General features: G+C 40.9%; 1 protein-coding gene and 1 long non-coding RNA gene across 2 annotated transcripts in view; one reads left to right on the forward strand and one right to left on the reverse strand.

Moving 5' to 3' along the window:
* Positions 1-20,359, forward strand: part of LOC140731675 (uncharacterized) — a 69,822-nt gene that overhangs the window by 23,665 nt on the left and 25,798 nt on the right. The window lies entirely within an intron of this gene.
* Positions 3,846-20,359, reverse strand: part of vps53 (VPS53 subunit of GARP complex) — a 274,888-nt gene continuing 258,374 nt past the window's right edge. Inside the window, exons 21-22 of the mRNA XM_073053325.1 lie at positions 8,575-8,679; positions 3,846-7,880 (exon numbers count right to left, since the gene is read on the reverse strand). Of these exons, the coding sequence (XP_072909426.1) occupies positions 7,710-7,880; positions 8,575-8,679 (276 nt within the window). The 3' untranslated portion in view covers positions 3,846-7,709. The remainder of the gene's footprint in view (positions 7,881-8,574; positions 8,680-20,359) is intronic.

The raw sequence follows: 20,359 nt of genomic DNA on the forward strand, positions 1-20,359 counted from the left end.
TACTGACTCACCAGCAGTTGGGCCTTCCAGATACAGGTGATTTTTTACCACAGTCAATTGAAACGCCTTGACTGCACACAGTGATCACCATTTAACTAATTATGTGACTTCTAAAGCCAACTGGCTGCACCAGTGATGATTTGGCTTGTCATGTTAAAGGGGGTGAATACTTACAACACCAGACGACATAGGAGCGTAATTAGGCCACTCAGCCCTTCGAATCTGCTCTGCCATTCAATCATGGCTGATCCTTTTCTCTCTTTCTTAGCCCCATTCCCTGGCATTCACTCTGTAACCTTTGATGATGTGTCCAATGAAGAATCAATCAATCTCTGCCTTAAATATACCCAACAACCTGGCCTCCACAGCTGCATGTGGCAACAAATTCATCACCCTCTGGCTAAAGAAATTTCTCTGCACCTCTGTTTTAAACAGATGCTCCTCTATCCACTTGTCCTAGACTCCCCACCATGGGAAACATCCTTTCCACATCTACTCTGTCTGGGCCCTTCAACATTCAAAAGGTTTCAATGAGATCCCCCCTCAACCTTCTAAATTCCAGCGAGTACAGACCCAGAGCCATCAACGTTCCTCGTATAATAACCCTTTCATTCCCAAATCATCCTTGTACTCTCTCCAATGCCAGCACATCTTTTCTTAGATGAGGAACCCAAAACTCTTCACAATACTCAAGGAGAGCCTTCACTAGTGCTTTATAAAGCCTCAGCATCACATTCTTGCTCTTATATTCTAGACCTCTTGAAAAGAATGCTAACATTGCACTTGTCTTCCTCACCACCGACTCAACCTACAAGTTAACCTTTAGGGTGTTCTGCACAAGGACTCCTAAGTCCCTTTGCAGCTCAGATTTTTGGATTTTCTCTGCATTTAGAAAACAGTCTGCACATTTATTTCTACTACTAAAGTGCATGACCATGCATTTTCCAATATTGTATTTTATTTGCCACTTTCTTGCTCCTAATCTGTCTAAGTCCTTCTGCAGCCTTTGTTTCCTCAGCACCACCTGCCCCTCCACCAATCTTCATATCATCTGCAAACTTAGCAGCAAAGCCATCTATTCCATCATCTAAATCATTGATATACAGCATAAAAGGAAGTGGGTCCAACACCAGCGCCTGTGGAACACTGGCAGCCAACCAGAAAAGTATGCTCTTATTCCCACTCGCTGCCTCCTACCAATCAGCTAATGCTCCAACTACGCCAGTAACTTCCGTGTAATACCATTGGCTTGTAACTTGGTAAGCAGCCTCATGTGTGGCACCTTGTCAAAAGCCTTCTAAAAGTCCAAACATACAACATCCACTTCATCCCTTTTACCTATCCTGCTTGTAATCTCCTCAAAGAATTCCAACAGGTTAATCAGGCAAGATTTTCCCCGAAGGAAACCATGCTGACTTTCTCCTATCTCGTCCTGGGTCACCAAGTACTCCTTAACCCCATCCTTAACAACTGACTCCAACATCTACCCAACCACTGAGGTCAGGCTAACTGGCCTATAGTTTCCTTTCTGCTGCCTTCCTCCTTTCTTTAGAAGTGGAGCGACATTTGCAATTTTCCAGTCCTCTGGCACTATGCCAGAGTTCAATGAATTTTGAAAGATCATTACTAATGCCTCCACAATCTGTACCGCTACCTCTTTCAGAGCCCTGGGAGTGCAGATCATCTGGCCCGAGTGACTTATGTACCCTTAGATTTTTCAGCTTTTTGAGCACCTTCTCTCTTGTAATAGTAACTGCACTCACTTCTCTTCCCTCACACCTTTCTACACCTGGCACACTGCTAGTGTCTTCCACAGTGAAGACTGGTGCAAAATACTCACTTAGTTCATCTGCCATTTCCTTGTCCCCTGTTATTATTTCTCCAGCCTCATTTTCTAGTCTATATTCACTCTAATCTCTCTTTTATTTTTTTTACATACTTGAAAAAACCTTTACTATCCACTTTGATATTATTTGCTAGCTTGCTTTCATAATCTTTTCCCTCCTAATGATTCTTTTAGTTGCTCTCTATAGGTTTTTAAAAGCTTCGCAATCCTCCATCTTGCTGCTAATTTTTGCTTTGTTGTATGCCCTCCCTTTTGCTTTTACATTAGCTTTGACTTCCCTTGTCAGACACGGTTGTACTATATTGCCATTTGAGTATTTCTTCATTTTTGGAATATATCTATCCTGCACCTTTCTCATTTTTCCCCAGGAACTCATGCCATTGCTGCTATGCTGTCACCCCTGTCAGCACTTCTTTCCAATTTACTTCGGCCAACTCATCTCTCATAACATTAATTTTCTTTACTCCACTGTAATACTGCTACGTCAGATTTTACTTTCTCCCTCTCAGATTTCAAGTTGAACTCAATCAAATTGTGTTGCCTCCTAATGTTCTTTTCCTTAAGCTCCCTATTTGCTTCTGGTTCATTACATAACACCCAATCCAGTACAGCTGATCCCCTAGCAGGCTCAACGACAAACTGCTCTAAAAAGCCATCTCATAAGCATTCAACAAACTCACTCTCTTGAGATCAATTACCAACTTGATTTTCCCAATTGACCTGCATGTTAAAATCTCCCATGACTATCATAGCATTGCCCTTTTGACAAGCCTTTTCTATTTCCCAATATAATCTGTGGTCCCATATCCCAGCTGCTCTTGGGAGGCCAGTAAAAGACCCAATAGGGTCCTTTATCCTTGCAGTTTCTTAGCTCAACCCACATTGATTCAACACCTTCCAATCCTATATCACATCTTTCTACTGACGTCATTCTTTACCAGCAAAGTCCCTCTGCCTACCTTCCTATCCCTCCAATACAAGGTGTAACGTGGATGTTCAGCTCCCAACTACAACCATCCTTCAGCCACGATTCAGTGATGGCCACATCAATTCTGCCAATCTGTAGTAGTGCAACAAGATCATTAATTATGCAATCAATTATTCTGTGTTTTACATTAGTAATTAATTCAGATCACTTTGTAGAGATCTGTTTTCACTTTGACACAAAAGGGTCTTTTCTGTTGATCAGTCAAAAAAGCCAAATTAAACCCACCGTGCACAATGTTGTAAAACAATAAAAACTTCCAAAGGGAGTGAATAGTTACTGCATAATTTCTTTTTCTTTTTCTTTATTTCTCTCCCTCACACAAACACACCGGTCTAAAGCAATCAGGAACCTCTGATTTTCCTGACGTTTCTATCAGGAGTCAGCAACCGTGACACAGAGGTTCTGCCTTTGTTCAAGTAAATGTACACCAAGTTAGATTAAGTCCCCTGTCCTATGGTAATGTTCTGAAAGCAGTAGTGCTTTCACATTCCTAACAAACAGTAGTGTGTTCTCATTCAAATCTTCACTCTAAACCTCCCAAGGTTCAGGCTATTTGTTGAGCCAACAAGCTGAGTGTGGGGATCAGCTAGACATAACAAAATGCATTTAACTTTGATTCAGACCTAATAAAGTACAATTAGGGAGGTACTGAAATTGATTTCAGAATGTTAAAATAATTATCAAATAATTAAACTGCACGTTCATGATTCAACGTGGCCTTCATCACATTGAACTGATTGCCTCCCCCACCACCCACCAACAGGTCAACAGCCTAGAAATTACTTCTGAGCTTTAGTAGCTAGATCCTTCTACACAACTGATATATGCACACAATTTTAAGAGGCACTCAATTAATGTGAAAGTGTAACAGTTTTGTTGAAGTAACCAGTAAGGGAATTTAAAGGAGAGGGTTGAGTATTTTGTATGGAAGGAAATTTCAAAGTGATGGTGTTTTGTGGCTGTAGCAGCGGCTCCAAACAGTAAATAAAAAAAGCACTCTACAAATCCTGGTTGCACTAATGAGCTGTTTAATTAAATTGATTTAGATTTCATTGGTGTTGTTCACGTGAAATTAAAAATAGGTTACAGTTAGACCCCCCCCATCTATTACCTCAGTCACTGCACTGTAAACACTTGAAACTATTTTTATAATGCTGCTTCCATTGTAAATATATGCTGGTATTTATATACATTTTATTCCATATCTGTATTTCCAACCTCATTTTTATATTATTCTTTATTCTGTATGATTGTTGAATATTGCTGTTGCACCACAGCAAATTCCCAATCTGTGTACATGGTGAATAAAGCTGATCCTTCACAATTAATTAACCCAATTCTAAGTGTCACACAAACACTGACAAATGTGACAGATACATGGCTTCAAGTCAGCATAATATATTCATGAGGAAACTGTTCCAACTGCGCGTTTATTTACCAAAATTACACAATAGGCTCATTATAACATTACGCAAGAGTCAAACTGTTCTGAAATTGTAAAAGTGCAGTCCCCGATTGACACTGGCCAGTTAACAGAAACAAGTAATCAAGAACATTTACATCCTGAAATCGGGCAGATGAAAGTTCTTTAGAAGAACCCAGCCTTAAACAAACACAATAAATATAAAAAGCAAGGAAGATTCTCAAAATAGGGGATTGTGCTCAGTGGGGTTTTCATTCAGCATGGGGCCCATCAATATACAAATACTGCTTCTAGTTACAGGGAGAGCAAAGGACAAACAGTTCCAGTGTTTCTGTACATTGAATATAGACAATCCTGCCACCTTTTTTTAGGGTTATGATTTTCAAAGTCTTTTTTTCTGAAAAGCAAGTTGAGCAAGCACAACAAAGCCAAGGTTATTGTATTCAAGACCGTGGCCCAAGATGGATCTTGGACATGCCTTCTCTCTACAATTTCCCACTTGGGATTAGTAAAGTATTTATTATTGTTATTATTAAATTACTGATGACAATAGGTTTCTTCACAAATACCAAGTGGACATTAGTTTAACATCACTGTGTTTTCTTAAGTTAGAGGCAAGTCAGTTATTCTTCCACAAGTAATTCATCATTTTAGTGGCATTACAAAATACATTGAAAGCTACATTCAGGAAATGGCCTTCATTGGCATAAACCATTTGTAACACCTTTCAATAACTACTTAAGACCTTCCAGCCATGATGCACATTCAAATGAATTTACTTCAGCCCACTGTTGATATTTTTGTTAAACAATGGTATATTAAAATACTGTCGCAAGAATTTACCTTGATGTCCTGGGACACAGAATTGGGCAGAATATCATATTTCTTAATTGGTACCCATTCCTGGGCCACACTGAATCTGTGTGATGATCACAGTTGGCTTCACGACTCAGGACTGGTGAGGGCGGAGGGCTTGAAATAGAAAGGAAACTATCCCAGGACTTTCTGTTTCTGAATGATACCCAGATGCCCCTGTTATTTATGGAATGTATCTCTAGCCATTAACTTTATGTTCAGTGGGATAAGGATAGTCTAAGCTAAGGTTATTGTATTCATGACTGTGGTCCACACTTTAGGATGCTTAAAGTGGATCTTGGACTTGCTTTCTCTCTATAAATTAACTGGATGACTCTAGTAATAGAACAAACTGCTTATTATCCAGGCCAGCAAGTCTTTAGGAAGGGAAATTAGAAAAGTGGTACTTAACCGCATCTCTGGGATTGTGTTGAGGTCCCAAAGCCACCATCTGCTGTTTGTGGTACTTTACAAGCTTTCCCAATGAAGCATGAAGCAATGGAAATTATCCAGCCTTTCTTCTGAGGAATCTGCCAGAACTCGGCTCAGAAACAGTGTCTCCATTCACACAGAGGGGACAAAGGCATGTTCTATGTAATTTACACTTTTGATTAACTGTTTTCATTTATGTAGAGGTTTTAAGATTAGTTTCTAAGTGTTTTAAAATTTATGTGTGTTTCAGTTTTTAGATTTTTAATAACTTATCACTGTTAATAACTTCAGTTGTCTTGAGGTGATCTTTAAAGCGTTCAGAAACACTCAGTTTTTGATGGCTAGTCGAGGTACAGAGTAAAATTCATTGGGCTGAACAAGATTTTTGTCACGTTGTGACGGGATTTACCTGTGTGAGGTTCCTAAGGTTCTATGCTCTGAGGATCAAGCCAACTTGGGTTGCACAAGTTTATCCCAGGGAAATGCAGTCGGTCAACTCAGATATTTTTCACATTCGGCAGCTAGTTCCTGATTGTAATATCAAGGCCAGTAATAACAAGACATTTCCCCTTGTGCTTAAAGATAGCTGTTTTCTTTTATTAGCATGCTATTGAGCTTCAGTTTTTTTTAAATGAGATTTGGCCCTCAAGATCTTTAAGTTTCCTGCATAAATTGGCATGATTTGCTCAACACAACAAGAGTGTATGCACAATAATCAATGTTACAGTTGTGCTAAGCTCTCTGAAGTGGGAATTTAGAGCTAACATTTCCTATGAGGCAGCTTTGAACATTTTGCTTCCACATGCTCGTGCAGGTAAAGCTACTCCAACAATGGTTGAGTTCTGAGGACCAAAGTGGTATTAAACCAAAGTCGGAAAGGACACCCATGTGGTTTCTAGACCAAACACATGCCGGAGCATCCTCCTACTGGGAAGATCTGACTCAGGAGTAGGATACATGGCAGCTATTGAGGAAATAGATGGCTGAGAGAAATTTTAAATGATATATTATTTGAAGTGTGCATTAATGTCTTTAGATTTTAATCTTTTGTTGGTATTAATAGGATTTATAAAATAGATCTAATCTTCTCCCGAGATCAATGTGGGGTGGGATTTTACTTGATGCTTTAATGACATTCTAATAATAACTGCTCAAAGAAACTAAAAAAATACCTAATCAGTGACCTTTCTCAGTTTACTTTACACCATTTAAAGAATATTGAGAATTCCTTATCTTTATAACAAGAAGACTTCAAAATTTATCTCGTTACTGTGCAGATGCACAGAGTCCTTGATGACTGGAACAAATGAGACAGCTGTCGCTTTTAACATTAACAGCGAACACACTCAAAATGGCCGTAATGTTCTGAAGGGTGCTGGAATGCTTTACAGAAAATAAGCTCCAGGACGTGACAAAATGTCAAGATTCAACACATTAAATGTCTAACCTTTTCACTGAAGTAAAATGGTGTCACTGACTGGACGGTGGAACGAATTGGATTTCATCACCTGGGTGATTAGCGTTAAGTGTTTCTTCACAATTTCCATCTGGCAACATTTGTCACCATAACAGGATCTTTGCAATTCCAACAGAGCACCTTTATGTGAGGTTCTGATGAGGGGTAGGCACTGTAGCAACTGTTTCAGGTAACTGCTAGGTGATTACTCCCCTGCTAAGAAGTACTCCTATGTTCTGATGTTTAGAATACCTCCCACCTTGAACTGTTGTACAACTGTAGCTGCATGTCCGAATTCTAAGAAACACACTATTTTTTGTGCAAACTGCTAATCACAGCATAAAATATTGTGTGAAATTTTCTAGCTGTAGTTTTATGTACATTTCCTGGTGGAACGTGAGCTTTCCTTGTAACATCAGAGTCTAAAAATGCTCACGGTAGAGAATTTCAACTCCAGGGCAGGTTGAGAGAACATCAACTAGTCATTAAATTCTCGAGTTACTCCTAGGCTCTGCCTGGCTGGAGGTTGCCATAAACAGAAAATGACCACTGTTGCAAGGATGGATTCATATCTGCAGGAACGTGGGGGGGGGGGGGGGGGGGGGGGGAGGAAACAAACAGGATGGTGCTGATCTAAGGAAAAGAGCAGGAAGGGGAAAAGGACCATTGCCAGGGGGTTATCTGGGCCAATGCCACCCTAGTACTTTGCTTACAACCTCTTTTTAATGAGTTTCTCCAGTTTGCGGATCCTAGAAGACTCCTGCTCCGGGGAAGGGGCAGACAGTGCCGTCGTTAAAGTGTTCTCTCCCCCCGAAGGAGGAATCGGCAGTCTTTGACGGAACAGTTCCAGCATGCTACTCTGCTCACTCCGCTTTAAACCCTGTAACCAGAAAGCAAGACATCACCATCAACATGCGCACTGCTGATGATTTACAGCTAAGCTTCCTTCAAGTTCAAGTTTACTGTCATCGAACTGCCAACACGTATATCATCAAACAACACAATGTTCCTCCGGACCAAGGTGCACGGCACAGTACACATAACTCACACACAACACATCAAGCAATATTACTGCAAATAAATTAACAAATAATAAAATACACTTCAGAAGACCCACACTAAGCACAAGGTGCACTTACGACACAAAGTGGAAAAAGTAAGCAGTATAATGAGACTGGCGATGAGTGATGAGTGATGAGACCCTGGTGGTGGCAAGGAGCTCAGTGGTCTCATGGGCTGGAGGAAGAAGCTGTTCCCCACCCGAACAGTCCTTGTCCTAATGCTACAGTACCTCCTGCCTGATGGTAGGTGGTCAAAGAGATTGTGGGATGGATGGGAGGGATCCTTGACAATGCTAAGGTCCCTGCAGATGCAGTGCTCCTGATAAATTTCTCTAACCGACAACCGAGTCTACCACAAAATTGAAGCAAGCAGCGCAGATGCACCTACAGGGGAGCTATTCCAGCGGCTGCCTGGCTAACCGTGAACTGCTAGAAAGTAAGAAGTAAAAGTTTTCATTTCGGTATCATATCATCTTTGCTCTGAGATCAAAACAAAGGTTAACGTGGTCTCACCTTCATGTCGAGAACCTTCTGGAATGTATCAGTGCTGCAGTCTGCCAGAAGTTTGATGTAATTATCTACAAACACCACCGATGCTTCATGGGGAGCCATAACCACCTGCAAAATACAATAAACAAAAATAGCTAAAAATATAATTTGCTAGAATTTGGCTGTGCTTTTTAACTAGTTAAACTAGTTACAAGTCACACCCCACCCTCACCATCATCCTGGAGCCAAGCCCTCAAACTCTTCATCACTGGCACTACCCCTTCTTTCTCTAGTTACCACAATACTTCATCATATTTAAATATATATATATATAAAACAATGCAATACACAGAAAATGCTGGAGGAACTCGGCCAATTTGGAAGCATCTACGGGGAGGAATAAACAGTTGATGTTTCAGAGATCCCTCATCAGGACCGTGATGCAGGGCCCTGGCCTGAAACATCGACCGTTTATTCCTTTCCCTAGATATTCCAGTATTTTGCGTGTTATGCTCTGAATTTCCAGCATCTGCAGGATCTCTTGTGTTTATATACGGTACTATGTACCGATTCCTTAAGTTCAACAAAGCAAATCCCACAAATAATACTGAAGTTTTTGATGGATTAATGGTTTGTACTATTGTTAGTTGAAGATGAACTGGTGGCCTCCCACACCAAAACAGAAAGCTTTTGGTTCATCTTTTGGTTGGTATAGTGAAATTTCTGACACTGGCCCCTATAGTAAGAGGACAAGTCACCGGATCTAGATCAAAGCAACACACACAAAATGCTGGAGGAACTCAGCAGACCAGGCAGCATCCAAGGGAAAAAAGTACAGTTGACACTTCAGGCTGAAACCCTTCGACCTTGAGTCCTGCTAAAGGGTTTCGACTTGAAACATCGACTGTACTCTTTTCCATAGACACTGCCTGACCTGCTGAGTTCCTCCAGCATTTTTTGTGTGTTACTTGGATTTCCAGCATCTGCAGATTTTCTCTTGTCTGGGATCTAGATCAAATGCTTGATCTGAGGGAGTTTCCTTAATTTATTCAGCTACTTACTGATGGACATGTCACCACCACACCCTCACCATCATCCTGTAGCCAAGTCCTTAAATTCTTCATCACTGGGACTACCCCTTCTCTCTGGAGGGCACAGTCTTGGGTGAACCTAGTTTTCTCTGTTTATCTTGCCTTTACCTTGGGATTTTCGATAGACACAATGATTCGGATCCCTTGTAATTAATCTTCAAACTATGGGAGCTTTCCATTGTTCTACAAAATGCTGTGAAGACTTAACAAAAATGGTAACCTAGAAGTCATTGAGTTTGATCTTTTCGCTGGCTTAATTTAGGATGGATTCTGCAACGTGACGTGAAGGAGTGAGAGCTAATAGTCCTTCAATTTTTAAGGTCAGACTCTCATTCTTACAGGACTCAGAATAGCAATGGTCACTGTCATTTTTTTCCATGGTAGGGAAGTCTAGGTTTAGAGGGTAAAGTCTTAAGGTGAGAGGGGAACAGGTAAAAAGGTACGAGAGGGACATTTCGACACAGAAGGTGGTGTGTATGTGTGATGAGCTGCCAGTAGAAGCAGGTATGATTATATTGTTTAAAAATATTTAGACATGGTACATGGATATAAGGAAGGTTTACAGAGATATGGGCTAAATGCAGGCAAATGGGACTAGCAGAGGTAAACAACTTGGTCAACACAAACGAGTTGGGTCAAAGACCCTGCTTCTGTGCAGTATAACTTTATGACTCTAATGCAGGGGTTCCCAGCCCTTTTTATGCCAAGGACTCCTACCATTAATTGAGGAGTCCATGGATCCCAGGTTGGGAACCCCTGCTCTAATGGGTTCATTCATTGTTGGCAAGAGAACAATATACATGAAATTTCTCTTTTCAGATGCAGAAACACCTATAATCATTTGTTTTTATTTGATTGAAGCAATTATTTTCAAGGTAGTTTTACACCATCCATAAATATGCCCCATTAACAAGATCAACCTTCTTCAATACTTGATGTATGGAAGTAGAAATAGTACAGACTTTCTCTTACAAAGTTGGCATTTGTATTTCATGTTAAAGGGTTCAATAGATCCAATATGCAGGGCAATAGATAGGCAAACTGTGACACTTCTAACAGCAGATACCGGGGAAAAACATATGTGCACCAGCATTAATAATACAAGGCTTTGCTGTGGAAAGTCAAACTGCCTCTGCTTGGTTCCTTCTTTTAGCAATTTCACCAAAATTAGGAACTTAATGAAGTGCAGACCAGCCGTGTGGAATGGCTAACACAGAATTTATTTTGCAGCTGGGGCTTCCCCAGCTCTACATTAAAAAGAACCTCTTGATCTGTTCAAGGTGTGCCATTTGATGGGGTGGGGGGGGGGGGGGGGGTTATTGATGCATATCCAAAACTGCATATCAATACTGAACTCCCTGTCACCACCCAGGTCTCATCACGTACGGAGAGCCAGTAGCGTTATACAGTTTACTTTTTAAACTTGTGTCATAAATGCACCTTATTATTTGTGGAAAATTTGAATTTAAAGCAGAATTCCAGGTAAAATAAAACAAGAAATGCCTTTATTGCACTTTGAGAACCAACAGAGTGAAGGATAAAGACACACTCATTTTTAAAATAGGGTGGAGATTGTTTGCCAATTAAGTAAAGCTGTGTTGAGTTGGACCTGTTTTCTTTTGGGCAACTGCTTCACTACTGTGGGGAAGCAGAGCAAGTAGGTGGTACTAATTAATGGCTTATAAACTCCTGGGGTCAATTAGAGAGCCAATTACAGCTGTTTCTGACTTCAGATCTGCAAGCTGCAAGAACAGGAGTGGGCTATTCAGCCCCTTGAGCCTATTGCACCTTTCGATTAGATCATGGTTCATTGTGCAGCTCTTAAAATTCCCCTGACCAACAACCATCCATACGAATATTATGTTATATTGCTGACCCCCTTTTCTTTAAAAAGAAATTATTTTAACTTAACAACCAATTTTCTGAAAGAGGCTTGTATGTTCTCCCTGTGACCCTGTGGGTTTCCTTCAGGTACTCTGGTTTTTCCCACATTCCAAAAATGTAACACTTAAGAGATTAATTGGTCACTCATTGTGAATTGTTCCGTGATTAGGTTGGAGTTAAATTGAGATTGCTGGGTTGCATGACTCAAAGTGAATACTCCATGCTGTATCTCAATAAATAAAAAAAATTAAAAATACCCTATCTGGGTACAGTCCAGTCCATCACAGGTAAAGCCCTCCCCACCAATGAATGCATCTACAAGGAGCACTGTCACATGAAGGCAGCATCCATCATCATGGATCCCCACCATCCAGGACATGTTCTCTTCTCGCTGCTGCCATCAGGAAGCAGGTACAGGAGCCTCAGGTCTGACAACACTAAGTTCAGGAAGTTATTACCCTTCAACCATTAGGCTCCTGAAGCAGTGTGGATAACTTCACTCACCCCAACACTGAAGTGATTTCACAACCTATGGACTCACTTCCATGAACTCTACAGCTCATGTTCTCACTATTATTTATTAATTTATTATTAATAATTTGTTTTTCTTTTTGCATTTGCACAATTTGTTGTCTTTTGCATGTGGGTTGTTTGCCTGCCTTTGTATTTAGTTTTCTATTGATTCTATTGTGTTTTCTTGTATTTACTGTTAATGTCCAGAAGAAATTAATCTCAGGGTAGTATACTTGTACTTTGATAATAAGTTTCATTTCAAATTTTGAAATAAAGGGTCAATGGAGAATCTAAAAACAGCTAATCCCTATTGCTGATTTCACTTTATGAAGGGCAAGGAAAATGAGTAATGGAACTGGATTTTGAGGATGAGAGCTGCATCCATGAAGAAGGAGGAAAACGATTAAAACTCAGAAAATTTTAAAATGAGAATAATGATCATTTTGAGTTTAGGCTGCTCACAAGTTAATTGTTTGTGTATGTTTCCTCGTGGATATGCTGTACTTGTGAATTTGGTTGTCAGAGTTTGTTATTACAAGTACTACTATGATAGAAACCTTATAGGACTATATTTGGGGGACGTTGGGGGTTCTGGTGTTTTAATTCAGGGCTCTTTCAGAAGTCAGGAAAGAAGCACAAAACCTGTTGCTTCACAATCGTTTTATTAAGCGCTGACAGAACAAAGGAAAATTGAATCAGATAGTGAGAGAAGTTTACGAAGCAAAGAGAGACAAGAAATAAGATATCAAGCTGTATTGCAGTCAGCTAGGTTTATGCTGCAAAGATAAGAAAAAATCCATTTAAATTTGTATACAAGATCAACCAATGAGAAGGCACTTATTCAAATAAGGGAGAACAAAGAAGCTTCCAGAATTACACTTTGTATGACCACTGGAGGCATATTAAACTGTTACATGCATATAAGAACAAATTAAAATACAAGTAGATAATTAATTGTTGAACTGCAAAGAAAGTAAAAGTTAAACAGTCTGGTCTAAGAATTAAACAGTCGGATCCAACAGGGACCAATAAGAAATGATTTATCATGTCTATTATTACTTTGCTCACAGTAAGTCATATACAGTACGTGTGTAACAGAATTGTGCTGGAAAACATCTGAGTCTTATTTATTTAATACAGCACAGTAACAGGGTCTTCCGGCCCAATGAGCCCACGCCACCCAATTAAACCCACATGACCAACTAACCTACTAACCTTCTTATCCCCCCTCGACCATCCCATGTTACTTCACTCCTGATGAAGGGTTTCGGCCCGAAACGTCGTCACTACCTCCTTCCATAGATGCTGTCTGGTCTGCTGAGTTCTGCCAGCATTTTGTGTTTTTATTTATTTCCAGCATCTGCAGACTCACTTGTGTAACCTACTAATTCATACGTATTTGGAATATCAGAGGAAACCAGAGCACCCGGATGAAACCCACACAGTCATGGGGAGAATGTCCAAACTCCTTACAGACTGGGGTGGGATTGAACTGTAACAGTGTTATACTAACCGCTATGCTATTGTGCCGCCTGATACCATTCTGACATAAAGGTTAATAGCATTAACAAAAGTACTGAGTATAAGAGTTGGAATGTTATGGTGAGGTTGTATAAGGCTTTGGTGAGGCCGAATTTGGAGTATTGTGTGCAGATTTGGTCACCGAATTACAGGAAGGATATTAATAAGGTTGAAAGAGTGCAGAGAAGGTTTACAAGGATGTTGCCAGGACTTGAGAAACTGAGTTACAGAGAAAGGTTGAATAGGTTAGGACTTTATTCCCTGGAGCGTAGAAAAATGAGGGGAGACTTGATAGAGGTATATAAAATTATGATGGGTACAGATAGAATGAATGCAAGCAGACTTTTTCCAATGAGGCTAGGGGAGAAAAAAACCAGAGGACATGGGTTAAGGGTGAAGAGGGAAAAGTTTAAAGGGAACATTGGGGGGGGGGGCTTCTTCACACAGAGAGTGGTGGGAGTTAGCTGCCAGATGAAGTGGTAAATGCGGGCTCACTTTTAACATTTAAGGAAAACTTGGACAGGTACATGGATGAGAGGTGTATGGAGGGATATGGTCCAGGTGCAGGTCAGTGGGACTAGGCAGAAAACTGGTTTGGCACAGCCAAGTAGGGACAAAAGGCCTGTTTCTGTGCTATAATGTTCTACGGTTCTAAAACATAGGGTGAAGTTAATCAGATGCAAATTGCAGGCAGGAAAGTGTTTATTATCTGAAGATCTTTTAATAACAGGCTGCACAACTCTCTTTAGGATACGATATTTGTAACACGTCTGGTGTGTGATGACACAAAAGATTTTGCGGATGCTGGAAATCTGCATGGTATGCATGTAGGACACCTTCAAAAGACCATGCCTCAAAAAAGGCAGCATCCATCATTAAGGACCCCCATCACCCAGGCATGTCCTCTTCTCATTGCTACCATCAAGGAGGAGATACAGGAGCCTGAAGACACACACTCAACATTTCGGGACCTGCTTCTTCCCCTCTGCCACCAGATTTCTGAACGGCCAATGAACCCATGAACACTACTTCACCTCCTTTCTTTTTGCAGTAGTTATTTAATTTTTTTGAATGTATACTTATTGTAATTTATAGTGTTTGTTATTATGTGTTGCAATGTACTGCTGCCGCAAAACAGCAAATTTCACGACGAGCGTGGGGAAAGGAGGATGATGTAATTGGCTGTGAGGTGACCCACCACCCCAACTTATTCTAGCTTCTGCTCCCTTCCTTTCCAATCCTGGTGAAGGGTCCCAGCATGAAAAGCCAAAGTTTATTTTCTCCATAGATGCCGCCTGATCTACTGAGTTCCTCCAGCATTTTGTGGTGTGCGATGAGCCACTTATCCTGCAGATATGTAAATTGACAAGAGCAACGGCCCCGTTTCGACAGTCCAAAGTCGGCCTTGTCCAACAAGCCCAACATTTAGTTCATGTTCCTAAATGTCCTTGCAAAATGGCAGTCAGCAGCCTGAGTACTGTGGGGAGGGAGCTCCTGGTCTTAGACCCAGTGATGACAAAGGAACGACTATGTGTTTCCAGGTGAGGATGGTGAGCAGTATTTACCATGCACCTTCTGGACACGTCCTTCCTCTTGGTGGAGTTGGTAGATTTGGGAGGTTCAAGCATAGCACTATTAGGATCGTAGAAATTTCAGCACCGACTTATGTGCTGGTCAGAAATAGACCACTGAACTTAAACCTGCTTTCCAGCTTGTGAGGTATAAAGGTAAGATATCTAAATGCTTTTTTTAATGTGTTGAGGACTTCTGCCTCTTCCATGCTTCAGGCAGTGAGTACTAAACCCCCTCCCCCCCCACTGCTCACCTCCCCTTCCACCAATTAGCTTGAGTTTATGCCTTTAGTCATCGTGTTCTCTGCTAAGGCAATTGGTCTTTCCTGTTCCCTTGCCTGCCTTGTGTGACTTCACACATTGAATTTGCTGAGAGGCAAACAAACCCATTCTAGTCTGTTTCTCCTCACCATACATATTCCTGAGTCCCAGCATCATCCTTGTGAATCGCCTGTGTGCCTTCTCTAATGTAATCGTATTCTTCCTGCAGTGAGGTGATCAGACCTCATACAATACTCAGAGTTCAAATTTCAAAGCAAATCTATTATCAAAGTACATACACGTCACCATATTACAACTCTGAGATTCCTTTTCTTGCAGCATACTCAATAAAACCCTAATAGAATAATAACCATGATCGTATCAGTGAATGACTGCACCAACTTGGGCATTCAACCAGTGTGCCAAAGATAACAAACTGTACAAATACAATAAATAATAATAATAATAAATAAGCAATAAATATCAAGAACATGAGATGAAGAGTCCTTGAAAGTGAGTCCATTGGTTGTGGGAACATTTCAGTGATGGGGCAAGTGAAGTTGAGTGAAGTTATCCCCTTTGGTTCAAGAGCTGGATGGTTGATGGGTCATAACTGCAGCCTAAAAAACTGGTGGCTCTAATTGCAGTCTATCATTTTTACATAGTTCTATCATGAATTTCCTGCTCTTTCACTTTATGCCTCAGCCACTAATATCTTAACTATCTGACCCACCTGTCCTGCTACATTCAATGCCCTTTGGATATGCTCTCCAAGACCATCCCCCACTTTCTGAGCCCAGGGATCCCCTGCCTTGCGTTCCGAGCACCAAAAACCCTGTCAAATGTAACTGCTATTGTAGCACCAGTAGGCTGGGTTCAATTCCCACCGCTATAAGGGGTTTATACGTTCTCTCTGTGACATGTGGGTTTTCTCTTGGGTGTGTGGTTTCCATCCACATCCCAAAGACAAATGGGTTAGTTAATCACATGGGTTTAATTGGGCTGGAAGAGTTGTCACTGTGCTGTAGCTCTAAATAATAATAAATTAATTAATTAATAACATTTTCCTACAGAACCAAGTTTTAATCCAACTGTCCTGATGAAGGATCCCAGCCTGAAATGTTGACCATTTATTCTTTTCCATAGATGTTGCCTGGCCTGCTGAGTTCATCCAGGATTTTGTGTGTATTACTTTAATCCAACTTACTACTTCCCCTTGGCTCCCAAGGGTTTTTACTTTGTTGATCAAGTTATCCATATGGGACTTTATCAAATGTCTCACTAAAATCCATGCTTCATATACTAAATGTTCTACCCACATCAAGCCTTCTTGTAGCCACTTTAAACATTTCAATTAAACTAGTCACATACAACTTTATCAAATCCATGCTTCCTGCCCTTGATTTACCTCTTTAAGTCAACTTCCAGAATTCTTCCCAACAATCAGCCTAAAACTGATTGATGTTCCGTTGACCAGCTAGTAGTTGTGTGTAACTTCTTTTTTTAAAACAACGGTATAACATCAGTAATCTTCCAGTCCTCTGGCACCATGCCTGTAGCCGAAGAAGATTGGTAAACGATAGAGCCTGTGCTATTTCCTCCTTTCTCTCCTTTGAAGAATCTGGGATACATTTTATCCCAGCCGCATAAAAGTTGCCCCTATTGGCAATAAAATCAGAAGTGGCAAGCAAGGCACAAAACAACCACATGTGAGGCTGCTGCAACTAATGATTAATGGGAAACATCTCACGCACTAGCAGCTGATTCCTTTATCAGGATGATGAGTTCCAAAAGGAGGAACACTGCCCTCCTGTTAGTGATCTGTCTCGCTGATTGTCACAGAACACAACAGCACAGAAACAGTCTCTTCAGCTCATGCAGTCCATGGCAGACTATTTATCTGCCTGGTCCCATCAACCTGCACCTGGACCACAGACCTCCATTCCCCTCCCATCCATGTATCTATCCAAATTCCTCTTAAAAATTGAAATTAAACCCACATCCGCCACTTCTGCTGGCAACTTGTTCCACACTCTCACCACGCTCTGAGTTAAGAAGTTCCCCATGATGTTCCCCTTACTAAGCCATGACCTCCAGTTCTAGTTTCACCCAACATCAGTGGAAAAAAACCTGTTTACATTAACCCTATATATACCCCTCATAAATTTCTCTACCTCTTTCAAATTTCCCCTCATTCTCTAGGAAATACAGTCCTAACCTATTCAACCTTTCCCTGTAACTTAGGTCCTCAACTCTTAGCAACATCCTTGTAAATTTACTAAAGGTGTCATGACTTCTGCATAATCCAACTCCGCTGTGGAATATTTCACCTGATCAAGTAACAATAACACTGTTTTAAAAATGTAGGCATTATGTTTCACATACTGAATGAGATTTATTTTAAGAAACATGCAAGTATAATGTAAACCTTATGGTAGCTCTGCACAAAACCTCAAGAGTAACACACAAAAAGCTGGAGGAACTCAGCAGGTCAGGCAGCATCTATGGAAAGGAATAAACAGCCAACATTTCAGGCCGAGACCTTTTGTCAGGATTCAGCCCAAAATGTTGACTGTATATTCCTCTCCATAGTTGCTGCTTGACCTGCTGAGTTCCTCCAACATTTTGTGTACATTACTCTGGATTTCCAGCATCTGCAGAATCTCGTGGTTATGATTCGATCCTCAACACAAGACACACAAGTCTGAATGAGGACATCTGGAATCTACAGGACCTGGTGTTCACCACATATCTACTATCCTCTAGCTTCTTATCCTTTGCAAATCACTCATAGATGAACAATAGTTCACACAATAAAAGTTCATAAAACAATAGCGTGGCGCCACAGTAGTTTCGCAGTTAGTGTGAAGCTAATGCAGCTCGGGGCATCAGAGTTCCGAGTTCGATCCTGATGTAAATAGTCTGTACGTCCTCCCCATGGAGCGCGTGGGCTTTCTCTGGGTGTTCTGGTTTCCTCCCACAGACCAAAGATGTACTGGTTAGTAAGTTAATTGGTCACTGTAAATTGTCCCATGATTCAGCTAGAATTAAATCAGGGGTTGCTGGGCAACACAGCTCGAAGGGCCAGAAGTGTTGTATCTCAAATAAATAGACAGTGGTTGCCTGCCAGCGTGTTATAAGAAGTTCATTAATCTATCAAAATAAAAGCACAAACATCTACCAACTACCTTCCTTTCTACTACAATTTCCATACCTTATCCCTCATCCACTCTCCCAATGCAAATGCAAATTTTGAAATAAGAATTAATTAGGATGCTGGTTAGCTCATAACTACTGAGTAACTACCCAGCAGGACACTGCTAAGTTGTTCCTTGTGTTCTAAACATGACATTCATGGTTTACACAGATAACAAATATCTAGATTCAATACCAGTTCAAACAATTTTAGTTAGTCCCTCTAATCTCACTTTGTTTTGGAATTGATTTATTTGAGATATAAAAAGGAAATCATCAGCTAAGAGGTCATGTCCACTTTATATTGCTGGAATGATATACCACTCCTTCTACAAGGCATTCCTTATGATCTACTTCATTGATAAATGTTGGTCTCGCAAGTATCCCATGAGTGTCTGGGTTTGGGATATTTTGTCATCGCGTTCCCACCACTAATGTAACAGGTCCTGGTGATTAATCTTATTCAGTGAAAACCACCAAATAAAACAAACTTGGAACCATACTGGTAGGTTCTATGCTGACTGCACCAAACGGGAAGGTGAAGGACACATTTCCTTTGCAGACTCATTCCAGGCATTGACTGCAGTTGAAGCAATGACTTTCCTGAGGGAGTTATGTCAGTGGATGCAGACTTCAAAGCCAAAGCTAAAAATACAGAGCCAGAATGCTCTGAAATACAATCTTGATTTACTTTATTGTGTGTTCCTATTGAGGATGCTGAAAAAAGAAGTGGGAAAGACTGCCAATTTCCGGAATGTCTACACCGAACATGAACAAAGGCCACCTCCAGCTACCACCAACCAAACCCCCTCCGGCTAGCACCAACCCAGCTAACACTGTTCTGTTACCCACTACTCTTTTATTGTGACCAGATATTTTCATTTAAAAGGAAAACACCTGGGCTTATTATATAGCGGGTGCTGTTTCTGACAGCAGCAATTTATTGTGCTCAGGTCGGTGCTACACGAGGCAATCGTACATGGTTGTGCTCAGTGGGAACCTTGCTAACAGGGAAAACATAACTGGCTGCAGCAGGACGTGTCAAAGGTCAGGTCATTCAACTTTGTTACTCTCCAGCCCTTGAAACGTGATATTGTCATTACCTTCACATGCTGCAGCTCAGGTGTTTCTGCCGTGGAATGATGCAGCTGTTTTCCCATCCTAAGCGGAATCTAATCTCCCATGGCAAAAGCCACACAGAGTACATTCCAAGTTCAAATGCTGGCTACTTATTTATTCTTTTAAAGATTAGCTTTATTTGTCACATGTACAAGTACATTGAAACGGACTTGATGGGACAAATGGCCTAATTCTGCTCCTATGTCTTATGGAAACTGATGACCAACACAGTCCAAGGATGGTGCTGAGGGTAGCACCATGCTTCTAGTGCCAGCTACTCACTAACCCTAACCCTAACCATATGTATTTGGAATGTGGGAGGAAACCAGAGGAAACTAGGACTCCAGTTAAATCACACATCGTAAATCCTGATTGTCTGCCCAGGAGAAACCCACCTGGTCACGGGGAGAACGTACAAACTCCTTACAGGCAGCAGCAGGAATTGAACGCCGATTAGTAATCGCTGGCGCTGTGAAGTGATGTGTTAACTGCTAAGCTACAGTTCCGCTCTTTTATAAATTCTACCTACCAGATTTTCTTCTTCCACCCTTATATTACAGCAATTAGGAAGATTTTGTCATTGATGTTCGTGTACAATAGGGAACAGTATAACAGGCTCCCATTTCTTATTTTTCTAACTACAATGGCAGCTTA

This window comes from Hemitrygon akajei, chromosome 8, assembly GCF_048418815.1.
Source record: "Hemitrygon akajei chromosome 8, sHemAka1.3, whole genome shotgun sequence".
Lineage (NCBI taxonomy): Eukaryota > Metazoa > Chordata > Chondrichthyes > Myliobatiformes > Dasyatidae > Hemitrygon > Hemitrygon akajei.